Source organism: Atractosteus spatula, chromosome 14 (assembly GCF_055471065.1).
Source record: "Atractosteus spatula isolate fAtrSpa1 chromosome 14, fAtrSpa1.hap1, whole genome shotgun sequence".
NCBI lineage: Eukaryota > Metazoa > Chordata > Actinopteri > Semionotiformes > Lepisosteidae > Atractosteus > Atractosteus spatula.
This window is the reverse complement of record NC_142719.1, coordinates 32,512,635-32,526,186: the sequence shown is the minus strand read 5'-3', so window position 1 is coordinate 32,526,186 and position 13,552 is coordinate 32,512,635. Positions and strand designations below refer to the sequence as shown.

Genomic DNA, 13,552 nt, shown 5'->3' with positions numbered 1-13,552 from the left:
TAAGATTTAAAACTGAAAAACAATTAAAAAATCATTCATAATGAAATTCTGCCTAACATATTGGTCAAATGTAGACAGTACTATTTTTGGAAACAGAAGGAACATAATAAAATTCACTATGGCACAAGAGTGATTTACAGTTCATTTAGACACAGTAAATGAATCAGGTACTTACAATAGGTACTTTTACTTATTGATCTTACTACATTTCCTAAATTCTCTTTGTGGTGTGCATTTGACATAAAATAAATGGACCCTACCAAAAATCCTTTGGCTATGAACCACAACCAAAGGAGTGTGATTATTTCACAATAACCATACCTGCTGGTTTGCTTTAAAGACCCCTTGCTAAAACTGTATACAGATTGAAATTTTGCCCATGTAAACTACCATTTGATCATCCTACTTTATCTTGTGTGTTAGAATGACGTGGTGAGTTTCATTTGCCTTTTTTCAATCCATACATTTCTGAATATACACAGTACAATGGAAAATATTTATTGATTCTAAATCATATCTCCACATTTCTCTTTTCTTAAAAGAAAGCACAACAAAAGGTGAGCTCCAGAACAGGCTAATCAGCTATTGATTGAGGACAGAGAAAACAATAATTCATCAGCTTTCTCACACCAGTCAGTCACTCAGTCTATGAGTAATTCAACACTCTAACTTCCCCTACCCCTGCCACAACACTTTAGATTAGAAGATATGTGTTTTATTATGCTATTGTGAGGTCTTTAGATAGAAAGATAGAATTGCTAAACATAGTTAAAACAGAAATGAAAGCCAGTCTGCTCTTGCAAAGTGAATATCTAAAAAAACTTGTAATATACATTTGTCATCACTGAAGTAAGTGTTACAAGGTTCTGAGTGCTACCTATTGAGCAATCACAGTGAGGTCACTGTGTTTGGTTAGTACCTGAGGAATAGCTCTGGAGCAGCTTCTCCATGTATACAGCATGACAGCATACTCATTCCCCTCTTCCAGCATCTCATTCTGGGATAAGAAATGCAGCCACAGATTAATAAACACATTAAATGTGTCACATTTCTCACACAACCTTCAGAAGAAAGGCCTCACACTCACAGTTGCGGCAAAATAATGCATGTGCCCACAGAAACTACTCTGCCTCAGATTCAGCAATAAGCAAAGGGTATTTCTGTACGGGAAAACGAAAGTTACAGAAACCACAGCACCTAAAATAAGTGGATCTCTTTTATATTTTTACAAACATGCAATGTTAGTGACACAGGCCTGGCTCTGCTGTAAAGATTATAAAACCTTTTTTTTCCTAAAGAAAAATGTCGCCATCAATTTCAATAAAGTATATATCTCAAAAAACAACAAGGAAATCTTTGTTCAGGAGTTTTCCCATGTTTCTATCTGGTCACTGACCTAGCCATTCACTAGGATTTTCCAGTCTGTTTGGAGGTGATAGGATTCAGTGAAACACAGAAAAAAAACAGACATGAATATCTGGAGCCTGCCCAATGCAAAACTAAAGGAACATTCAACTCAAAGAAAACATTTGTTATCCAGCACCGGCAGTTAATGTCCTGAAATGTGTCGCTTGTCTTTTTTAAAACTTATTGTGCTTTTGGGCCTGGTTGATAATTTTAAAATACTTTTTCAATTTTTTTTCTATGTAAGATACTCACCATGCTTGAATGAACTGTGGCCTGTTCAATGTATCTGGCAATCCCTGTAACAAATGCATTCCTGTCTTCAAAGTTGGTGTCAAAGTTAGCCTAGAAAGAGACATTTCATTTACAAGGCTTGACCGAAAAAGAAGCAGTTCTGCATAGACAAATGGCTATTCCTGGCAAAATAAACTAAAAAATAAACTTGAAATTAAATAAATAAAAATGTATAAAAGTCTAAAAAAAGGTGTTATATGGACAAATGTGAGCATCCTAAAAAGGCATATTTAAAACTAATTCTAAAAAAAGCCCAAATTATTTACTTTCCAGTAAGGGAAGCTATAGACGGGAAATGCAAAAACACCCCTATTGTGATTCTTCACACGATTTCAATGACTTACAGACAATGACATATTATCCAACCACAGTAAAGTGCCGAAACATTGCTGAATGCAGAAACATGTACTGCAGCAAGTAAGAGCCTGTGCACACTAGGATTTTTCAGTTCTGTCTATGGTTTGCTTTATTTTGGAGCTCAGCATAAGGAGCAACTGCTGGTTGCAACCATACCTGGCTGTCACCAAGCTGACATACTGTACCAACCACACGAGAGTGAACATAAACCCCAGTGAACTGAAACCACTACAGATAAGGAAGTGCACCAAATCAAGAAAGTCCAGTCCACTTCCGAAGGGTCTTACACAGCTGAACTAAGTGTGAACCGTTAGCTGTTGGCATACCGGTGCGCTCTCAAACCAAGTGAGTAATCCTAGAATGAAGACATGCATATTTGTAATTCAAAGCGCAAAGGCAGAGTGGCATTAGAAAGTAAAGAACCAATTGCAGACCCTTCTAGAAGTCAGTAACTTGCACGTTTTAGCAGATGGCAAAAGATGGCACTAAGCTTAAAACCAGGGTTTACAATAAACTACGGTTTCCAGAATCGTGATACAAACCTGAATGAGTACCGAAATCTTGAGAGGAAAGGTGTGACATTTCTTTGAGACGTGAAAACTCTGAGCAGATCTAGAGCACCAGCATTAACTGCTATTTAACCCGATTATAACTGCAGTCACTGCACATCAATTAGGAAGTTGTTCAAACGCGACAGCTCTCCCAGCGTGCTCCCTCGAGGACCGACCTGGTACATGATGGAGGAGGGAGGGGGCTCGATGCAGGGCTGCTGGTCAGGGAGGGGGAGCTCCTCCAGCAGGTCCACATTGGACAGGGCATCTTCCAGAGTCACGTGGGTCGTCATGATCGCGGGTTTGAAGCAGACCAACACTTAATCTGCAAAACAAAAGCAGCCAGAAAAGGAAACCTTCCCATATGGAAGACACTTCTCCAGGACCAGCGTTTTCTTTCTCCTTGGTCCTTCCCCCAGTGTGAAACACATTTATCCCGGTGTGATCAGAAAAAGATCTGTCTAAGGCCAGAATGAGAGCATGTAAATTGCTTGTGGGGCATATGATAACTACTTACGTACTATAAACAGATATAATTATTACTAAGACAGCCAGAGTTCGGTGATAGCAGTACTTTAAACTTTCACTTAATAATAATCGTTTACACTTATATAGCGCTTTTCTGGACACTCCACTCAAAGCACTTACAGGTAATGGGGATCCCACTGTGGGTGACTGGAGTGGTCCAATGGGAAACTTGGCCAGGACACCAGGGTAATACCCCTACCCTTTTCGAGAAACACCCTGGGATTTTTGATGACCACAGAGAGACAGAACCTCAGTTTTATGTCTCATTCAAAGGACGGCGCCTTTTTACAGTATAGTGTCCCCGTCACAACAGGACCCACATAGACCGCAGGGTAAGCGCCCCCTACAGGATACAATTACACCTCTTCCAGAAGAAACCTTAGCTTTCCCAGGAGGTCTCCTATCCAGGTACTGACCAGACTCACACCTTAATGCTATTATTTTCTGATTTCACATTTGTTTGACACCAACAGATGTCACTCAAGATGGATGCACCCATATTAAACCATTAATTGCCCATGGTAATGCTACTGACAAACAAATAGCTAATTGCCAATACTGTGTAATGCTATTGATCAATGCCTACTTTAGCATGCGGTATGTATAATGATGGAAAAAAGAAATGCAACATTTTCTGGAATGAGAATACTATAGTTATAGCTTATGTACTTTCACAAAAAGTTGTCAATGTGTTTTAAGCCCTCTGACCAGCAATACAGCTTGTGCAGTGAGGCATTGCAACTTGTCAATCACAAGAAAGCTCGTTAGGTGCACTTTCACCAAACAAGATCAAGGTGGAACAATGCCTGATCAGGTGATCTTTAAAAAAGCCATGATTCAAAGCTTAGGTCACTGCAAGAAAAAGGCCACACTTAGTCAGTTTTCGGTGCATTCCATAATGCCTCGAATGTCACGAGAAGCAAGACAGAGGGCCATTGGCATGCTGCAGGCAGGCATGTCATGTGCCAGCGTTGCCAGACACTATGGAGTAAGCCGCTCCACTGCATCCCGGCTGCAGAGAAGGTTTCAGCAGACCGGAAGGACAGATGACCATCCAAGATCCGGTTGCCCTCGAGTGACCACACCAGAGCAGGACCGACACATCAGACTGGTCCATCTGAGAGAGATCAGATCTGCCACCTGTCCCTTACTGCTGCTGAAACTGCCAGCAGACACAATGTCCGCATCACTGACAGGACAGTGAGGCTCCATGCTGCTGGCCTAAGAGCAAGGCAGCCTGTCAGAGGCCCTCTGCTCACACCTCCTAGATGTCACACCTGATTGGCCTGGGCCAGACAGAGGCTGCGATGGACTTATCAGCAGTGGCATCAGGTCCTCTTCATGGATGAGTCACTGTTCAGCCTGTTCCACGCAGACGGGAGGGCCAGAGAGTGGAGGAGGAGGTGTTGCGTTTCCATCAGTATATTTTGGGTTTAACTAAAAATGAACATTAGCCTAATGACACTTTTCATTTGAAAGAAAAATTGAAACTAGTTAAACCCATATAGTGGATCCATATATCCATATAGTGAATTGTTGATGAGAAATATTGTTAATGAAAATAATAAAGAATGAAAAGAATTGAATGATTAAATAATAAAGAATTAAAGCAATAAACTACTTATTCTAACCTAGCTGGAATATGATTTTTTTAGTTATGCTAAATAGGCCTAAGAATTTATTTTCTCTAAAACAGCACAATACTGAAACTGACATCCACCTAACTCACCCTGTACTAAATCTGTCCGTTCTGAAGAGTGACAGCTGTGCTGATACTGGGGTTATTATTACAGGGCCGTACACCTGTTGCAGGAGCTATAATAGAGCTGTCCTTTACTCGGGACTTTCTGAGATCCCACTGCAGGTGACTGGAGTGGTCCAAGGCAGTCCAATGGACCAGTGTGTGGATGGACCTGTGGTAAACACTTGTCTAAAACTTGTTGTTAAAGATAAATTAGTAATGTATCTTTCATTTGTCTCCGGGACTGGCCTACACTGATCATTCATGTTAATTCTCCTGACTCAGCAGGCCCCGGTTCTGTGGTTTGAATTTGGGGCCTATAATTGGATTCTTCCTCTGCAAACATTCCTAGATGACACTCATTTTTTGTTTTCTTTCAAAATGAGGCTGAAAATGAGGCTGAAAGCTCTGACCAGATCTAGAGTATTAGCATTACCTACTATTTAACTTGACTACAACTGCAATGATTGAGAATCAATTAGTTGATCAAATATTGTTTTAAAACAACACATGGGAAATAAATTTTTGCCGCAACACAAAGTCTATTCAACTTTTTTCAATCTAAATACACTACGGCTTATTTTCAGGTGTTAAAGCAAAAGTAAAAAAAAGATTGATTCACGCTTGGTCATAAGATTGGTTTGAATTCTTGATTGTGAATTGAGAAAAAAAATGTTTTCGATTGAGAGTTCAAAACATTTTATATATATAATATTTTATCCCTGTCACTGGGTTTGCCAGTGAGAGAGCACAATATAGTTCACATGCTTTCCTCTAATGTCTGACACTCTGGACATGGCAATTAGCAATCACTTAAAGGCCATGCACAACTAAATCGTTCACCTAGTGCGAAAATTAAAATGGCAGGGTGCTGTCTGCATGCCATATGTCTTTGTTGCTGCTGTCATATGCTGTCTTTATCTTTTGACTTCATGTATCTTTTTTTTCTTTTTTATATGAGTTGTTTTACATAGCTATGCAGTTCTTTCTGTTTTTAGAACAAACCCAAGACTTAAGGGAACTGCTGTTCCAAACTATTTCCTTTTTTTGTAAATGGCTGTTAAGTTAATTGTCTGAATGTAACACTTTATGGAACTCCATTCTTCCCTTTCCTGCAACAATCAGTATCAGACAGGTTTTTGAATTAAAAATAAGATTTTCAAAGCTTAATTACTGTACATCTTTCTTCATAGAAAACTTTTATTTTATGGCACATGGGTACCATTATTAGAACCTATAAACTCTATTTCCTTTATAATAATATACTTAAATCCTTTCCCATTATTATTTGGCTACCAAGATAGATTTTGCCCAAAATTACTAAATTTAAATGGTAATATCTTAAATGTCAGAATGTTTGGTGTGTTACTCAATTTTTTCAACTAAAATTCCTAGATTACACTCATTTTTTTGTTTGTTTTTTTCAAAATGAGGCTTTATAGTTCTGTACTTGCCCGAGAAATATTATTTTCGACTAAACTCAAACTTTAAGTTTCTGTCTACTTTGATAAAGTAAAGATGAATAAATAATCAGTATGTCAGCATTATTATACATTTTGTGTAGAATAATTATACAAGGCACATTCAATAGTAACAACAATGAAAAGGATATCATCATCCTGCTCTAACTCTGTTTTGATCAGCTTTCTTTCTCGGATACTTACATTCCTGCTAAATCTGCAGAGATCTCAACCTTGTCTCCAAAGCAGGGGTTTAAGTGATTGCCTCAAGCTGACATGTCTAAATAAAATTTAATTCAACCAGTTTGGGACAACTTGTGCTGGGCCTAATAGGTACTGTCCCATTAAGGCCTTTTGTGTTTTTTTAGTCATTGTGTGAGAAATGACAGCAGTAGTGCTGCATTTTTATACCTTGGCAAGACAAAAACTAGCATACTTTTTTGTAAGATTAAGTAAAACACTGTAGTACACGAGAGAATGACATGCAGTTTCATAACAAACATGCGGTGTTTCACTGGATACAATTTAACACAATTTGATCTTTTTTACTGAAAACCCTTTTTTTTTCTTTTAACAGCATAATCGCTTGTGAACTTGATCATTTCGTCACTGATGCAGAAATGTGGCGTAACGTCTGTAACTTTGTGAGCTTGAGAGGCGCAAAGTGAAATTGAGGAGGCACCAAGAGGGAGGAGGAAAACAAATCTAAAATGAGGTATCAGAAAGAATTTGCCCTTTCCCTCAGTGGCGAAACTCTATATACTGTAATTAGACACGAGGTTTTAAAATTAACCTTCCCACTTCAGAAAACGGACCTCCTATTCTGTGAGGAAACAGTGTTTGGCATGATCTTTTAAACTGAAACTATTCACAGAGAGACAGAGAAATAACCCGTATGAAAACCACTTAGACACTGAACTCTAAATCTCAACTTGTGGCCCAGCAATAAGTAACTGTTTTGTGTTTTTTCTTCTTCAAACAATAACGCATGACAAGCAGTACACATTAAAACGAAAATCCACAATTCAAGAGCCATTACTGAGCCTTGCACACAAGGGTGAAGCTTCCTGTCAACCTAACCACACCCGGTGTTGACAGCGGGTGTCTCAAACTGCCATCACATGCACACGTGGTGATTGTTACTTGGGAGAAGTCAAGGGACTTGCATACCATCAGTGTTCCAGTTAAAATCACACATATAATCAGTTCTCTAATGGCTTCACACATACTGTAAAAAATATCAAATGTAACCCATTTGGTAGATTATATCCTTTTGTTTTTACATCTTATCCATTTCTAACATAACCCCTATTTTACCCTAAAATATTATAACTAACTAAAGCAGCCTGCAATTTAATTTTTTTTTTCTGATACAGCAGTAGTTTAAAGTAACTTCCAAGGATCTCCATGCAGTATTCAGCACCATGGATAATGTCATGCATTCGCTCTAAAGTAGCTCTAAAAGGCTCTTCTCCCTTGCGACACTGCCTCTGATGAGGACAGGAGCAGAGAATAACCAAGAAGCTCCAGCAACCTGCACCAAAAATCCTTACCCCTCACAGCTTGCTGTATTCAAGATCACAGGAGCCCGAGAATTCTGCTTTCCCTTTGCAGGGACTATGAATGATGCTCTCAGAAAGACACCACTTAGCCTGGTGTTTTCCTCTGGAAATGCACATTCAGTAAAGCTTGTGTAAACTTTCCCACACTGCCACACTCACAAAAAGGAGCAACGCGAACCCCTTCCTTTTGGCATTCCACTGGTGCACATTATTCGTGCATGCGAGGTCCGCATGTCAATGAGCGAACGATTTCAGCATGGTGATGAGCCAGCTATTACTGAAATGTTAGATCTATAAAAATCCAAATGCACTTTTAGAAACAACTGTCCCTTAGCCATTACAAATTTGCTGAGTCAATAGAACACGTAAAATTGAACAACACTGATCATTTACAAATTCATCATAACTTTAAAATATATAGTATTATATAATACTATGTTTTACACATTGTGTAATACTTTATCAAGGATTATAGAGTTTGGAAAGTCTAAATGACTTTTAAAATGTATTAAATGTCACCAACAATACAAACCTCAAAAACTAGAACAAACTACATTATCTGACATAAAAATAGCTAGCCTACATTCAGCACTTCTACTTATTCTTCTGTCTTTTTCTTGCTTTAAAAACTTCCCCTTTTAATATTCAAACACATTCAACTTGCAGCTGTAAAAGGAAGAGCAATGAAGTCAACTCTAGAAATCATTCAGATTCCTTACACCCTATTTGTTGAGATGTGTGAAACTTGTTGTCTCAGCAGTTGTGGAATAATTGTTACAATTTTGATAAAACTTAACAGCTGACTTACTACTACAATCCACCATCACACAGGATAGAAATGACGCTAAAACAAACCTCAGTGCTATGCTACTGTACTTGTGACTTCTTTAATTTTCTTTAATACACGTCACATTTGTCAGTTGAGGTACAGTAGGAATGTGAAGCTTTATTCAGAGTTATACAATAGTTATTCTTTTTCTGGTTGGCTGCACAGAAGATACTGAAAAAAAACTTTCCTTTTTTGAATATTGATAGAATCATGCTACAGTAGTGCACTGCCTCACAGGAAATAAACTGTAGCATAACACAATTTTCTCAAGCCCTGAACACATGGACATTTTTAGTACAGTACCTCCAAATGGGTATATACTGTATATATGAAAGGGAGTTAAAGTTCATATCTGAACCTCATCTGACCAGACCTCAGCCACTCAGAGGTACAGCAGCATCTCCAGTGGTGATCTGAACCCACAATGTGTCAGTTACGAGTCCAAAAGCTTACCCTCTACACTGTGCCACCCCACCATAAAGCAGTTTCCAGTACATGGTTTGCTCTTCTTAACTTTACTTGCAAACTCTAAAACTGCAAACACTAAAGCACATACATGTGCTGATGCCACAGGCAGTCAAAAAAACATTTCACCAAACAAGTTAAGATAACTGAGCACCTGGCTAAGAGCCTCACAGTATTGCTGAGAATAACATTAATAACACCTGTAACAGCAAAATCTTTGTCATCCTACAACATGGATTGCCCAGTTCAAAAATGTAGATAAATGCAAGGGAACACCCAGTATAAAAGCGCAACAGCCATCTATATCAGCAGCTTGAGAGCTGAACAGATAAAAATGTAGTAGTTAGATTGATCCACCTAGGTGTGTATCTACTGAAAACTCAGATGAATGACTAACAAAAACTGCTGAGACTGGAAACACTAACAGAGCTAGAAGACTTAAGCTGGTTCACTGAAGAAAGAAAAGTTTTCACCCACACTTACAGTATAATCCAGTACTTTCACAGAACCAGACAAAACTGTACAAAAGAAGAGAACTCCCGAGTAGCTCAAACAGTAAAGATTCTTGTTTAAGAGTGCAGATGTTGGTGGTTCAGTGATGGACCATGCAATTACCTAGTGAAGGTAGCCAGCACAGTTATCAGCGTACAACAGCTTCTAGCTGTCAAGCATCTATACTAAAAAAGAAGTGTGGAAGGCCAATATAATCACTGACTGACCTAGCACAGTAAATCCAAACTCCCTTTGTCGATTTAGACTGCCTAGATTTAGATGCAAAAGTTCTTTCATTCTTTCATTTAAGATTCTTTCATTCCCACAGCTATGAACCTGCTCAATTCGCACAAAGCAACGGATTGTCACACTTTATTTCCATCATGTTTGTATCTTACTGAGGTACAGTATCTATTTCACTCACAGATTGTCCAATTTTTTATGTACCTATTTTGGACAGTGTGGATTGCTTCTATTTTTTAATCTTATGATGTGTATGTTTTTGTATTTGTTAATGGACTCATGTTGTTTTAAAAGTACTATGTATTGTGATTGCCCTTTTTTATCTGCCTACAGTGCAAATCTCCCATCTGGGATTATAAAGTAAGTACCCAGGAGATGTGTTGCTCCTCAAATCCGCACTAACTCCCATAAGACACTATAGTATAGTTTCCCAACAGTCCCAAGACCTGAACTTGGCAAAGGGTTTGAACTGGGAAAGAGTTCTCAGTCCTTCCAAAGAAAATTTAGGGGACAGAAATCCCACTTAGCTTAGAAAGCCAACAATCTCTGAGCTAAATGCACTTTAGGTTTAATTGAATGTTGCCCTTAATTTGGTCTGAAATGTCATACTTTGCAGACAACTTTTATCTTGTTTATACTGGACGCCAATAAAGCTTTCATTTTCCTTCAAACACTGAGAACTCACCTTATCTGTTTTTTCTCATGTCAAAAGTAAAGACATGGGCATGAGATACTCACACCTAAAACAAAAGTGTTCTCAACCTTTAGAAACTGCAGATTTACTTGTTGGTTATAAACCCGGCTGGACTGAGGCTCTCCAGGCCCAGCGTTAGACATACACACTCTACAGCTTGCGTTCTGTTGCAAATAGAAGCAAAAACCATGATACAGTACCTCTAAGTCCTAAGCAGAGGTTTGTCAGCTTTCTTTTGTGTGCATGCGAGAACACATTCAAACAAACAACTGATGTAAGAGGATGGTATCTGTTCCCAGGACTGCTGAATTCATCTGGGTCTACAAACAATAACTTGTGAATATGCCAAAACAAAACACATCAGTTGTGTTCTAGAGCTGTCTGTAAATTCGGGGTCCTGTTTTTTTAACTGTTATATCACTGCTGGATGGTCCTGTGCTTTATTGCCAAGTCTCCTTGATAGTTTAGCTAGGCAATGATTGTGATGGGAAATAATTTCCCCCTTGGTTCCTTATCCCCAGTTCCCTGGGATACATTTTTAATGAGACACACATGAACACCACATACAGTACGTACAATAGGAAAACAACAATGGTATGACTTCAGAACCAGTGCATCAAGCAGTTCCTGTCAAGCTTTGCACCAAGTTAGCAGGTACAGTAGGAAGTTACAGACTTCGAAGTTGCATTTTGGTAGTTCATACTGTACATACAACATACAAGGATCTGACTTGTGACCAAAACAGTTCAGGAGAAATGTTCCTGGCCACAAAACAGCAAACTTTCCACACAATGGCAGAAATAAAACACCATTTACGAGAAGGTGTAAGTCAATTTGATGCAACAAAGAAAGCTTTTAAAAAGCTTATCTTAAAGCACTTATCATTTTTACAACAGACTATGTAATGTTTTCTAAGATATATAATAAGGTGTAATAGAGCCCTACTACTGTCTAACACATTTTTCCTTACCAAGTTTTGTTTTAATTAATTCTATACGAATGTAACTCATCTAAATATTTGCATCAAAAAGTTGTTTTAAATTTTATAAACAAATGTTTAGCAAAGAGATTCAACTGTACATTAAAAAGATAAAAAAACGTTGTTTTTTTTCTTTGAAGTCATTGCGTACTGGATTACCAAGCACCTGGTTACAACATATTTGGATTTGGTTGTGCAAATGGCTGAATGACAACATAACATTTTCACTCAGTTATACGTTATTTAATGTACATGCCCATGGTTTGATATTATGCATTATTCAGGTCTAGGCTAGGGATCGTGTAGCTACTTGAATTACCGAGAACAGGGCGTCACGTAGCGTTTGGGAAGATACAAAGTATTTCTTAATGTTCAGGCAGAGTGACTGCAACAGAAACAAATCAACCAGTTGGAACCAGGTAATAACAGAAAATGAGAAACCATGCTTCATGAATATTATTCTTCTTAATTTGCATATTTGCTCTAGTTTTCGATTGCAAAAAAAAAACCTATACGAGGCCTGGCTATTGCAAGCTGCCTGCATGACACCACAGAGATCCTATCAGAACCGCGACATCCAGCTCTGGGTATTCAGGTGGATTTAAAGAGACACGTCGTGTAAAGCGAACACAAAATTAAAAATAAAATAAAGCGCAAGTCCATCACTTCAAAATGTATTGAAAACAATTACAGTCACCAAATTTGAGTGAATGCAGGTTTAAACTGTAGATAAGGATCGCAACATGAATATAGAGATTATATGTATTTTTCATCATTTAAAAAAAGCGCATAATCTATCTTTTTTCTGAAAACCCGTCATTCGTGAAAAGTAATGCACACATCCGATATCAAGTAAGACATACAGGAATTACAATACCGAGTAGCACACATAGACACAGTTCACCCCACCCAATTAAAAAATACTCGAATGGTAGCTGAGGCTTATGTATTATCACGTTCGAGAGAAAAATCTTCTAGAATACCTAAAGGATAGTAAGGAAAAAAATATTTATACTCATCCATTGATTTAGTCACCTGCAAAAAATGTCCACAATTTTTTTCTCATATATTGCAATTATCTAAATAGCAAAGCCTGTGGTAGCATACAGCATCATGTAACTGCACTAAACCCATTGGCAGGTCTGTGCCATCTCTCTCATCGCGTTTGAACAATATTGATGATAAAGAATTAAATCTTACCTGATGCTCGCATGACCCTTTTTGGCGATGCTGACGGAACGGTTCGCATTTACGCCTCAGACCTGTGTTTTAAAGTGGTGATGTCTCAGTGATGCTCTTGCCCGGCAGAATGCTCATCCGCTAATCCCCGAAACACAAAGAGCAGAAAATGGCTGCAAACGTGTTTCCTTAAAGCTACATGACAGTCAACACAGCAGCAGTCACATCACTGCTCGGCTCCGAAGCGGCTTGCGTTAGCTATATTTAGTGGATGAATGTGCAGGTTGGAAGAGTCTTTTTTTTTCCATTTAATGTTCTCAGTCCGGTTGTTGATGCATTTAATCTGCCCTTCCCCTCAACAAAGAAAGCTCGCATTATTTTATAAACTGTAGCTATATGCAAATTAATATTAATATTGTAGCCGTATGTGTTACAATATCAATCAGCAAGCCAATTCATGGTAACTGAATCATAACCCAGACTGAAATCTGCATTGGGTTTTTTTTTTCTAACGGCAGCACTTGAATGATAAAACCATCAAATTCTGCAAATGACACTGATGTGTACATAATTTACAGAAGCTATTCCTCTTCTTTTACTTGGAAGCGGGGTTTCAAACCATACAGTATAATGCTGCATGATGGAGACTATTTCGGTTATTACAAGGCCAAAAAAAAATTAAACCACTGTTTTTTTTTTGTTTCGAGCATATTCATGTCAGGGTTGTCCTGGAGTGTTAAACAAGAAACGTGCGAAGATAAAAAAATAAAAAAA

The 13,552-nt window shown here is 38.3% G+C and overlaps 1 protein-coding gene across 1 annotated transcript in view; it reads right to left on the bottom strand.

The window, feature by feature from the left end:
* Positions 1–12,948, bottom strand: part of cyfip2 (cytoplasmic FMR1 interacting protein 2) — a 43,268-nt gene extending 30,320 nt beyond the window's left edge. Inside the window, exons 1-4 of the mRNA XM_088932720.1 lie at positions 12,800–12,948; positions 2,783–2,931; positions 1,660–1,749; positions 920–997 (exon numbers count right to left, since the gene is read on the bottom strand). Of these exons, the coding sequence (XP_088788846.1) occupies positions 920–997; positions 1,660–1,749; positions 2,783–2,899 (285 nt within the window). The 5' untranslated portion in view covers positions 2,900–2,931; positions 12,800–12,948. The remainder of the gene's footprint in view (positions 1–919; positions 998–1,659; positions 1,750–2,782; positions 2,932–12,799) is intronic.
* Between the last annotated feature and the right edge of the window lie 604 nt (positions 12,949–13,552).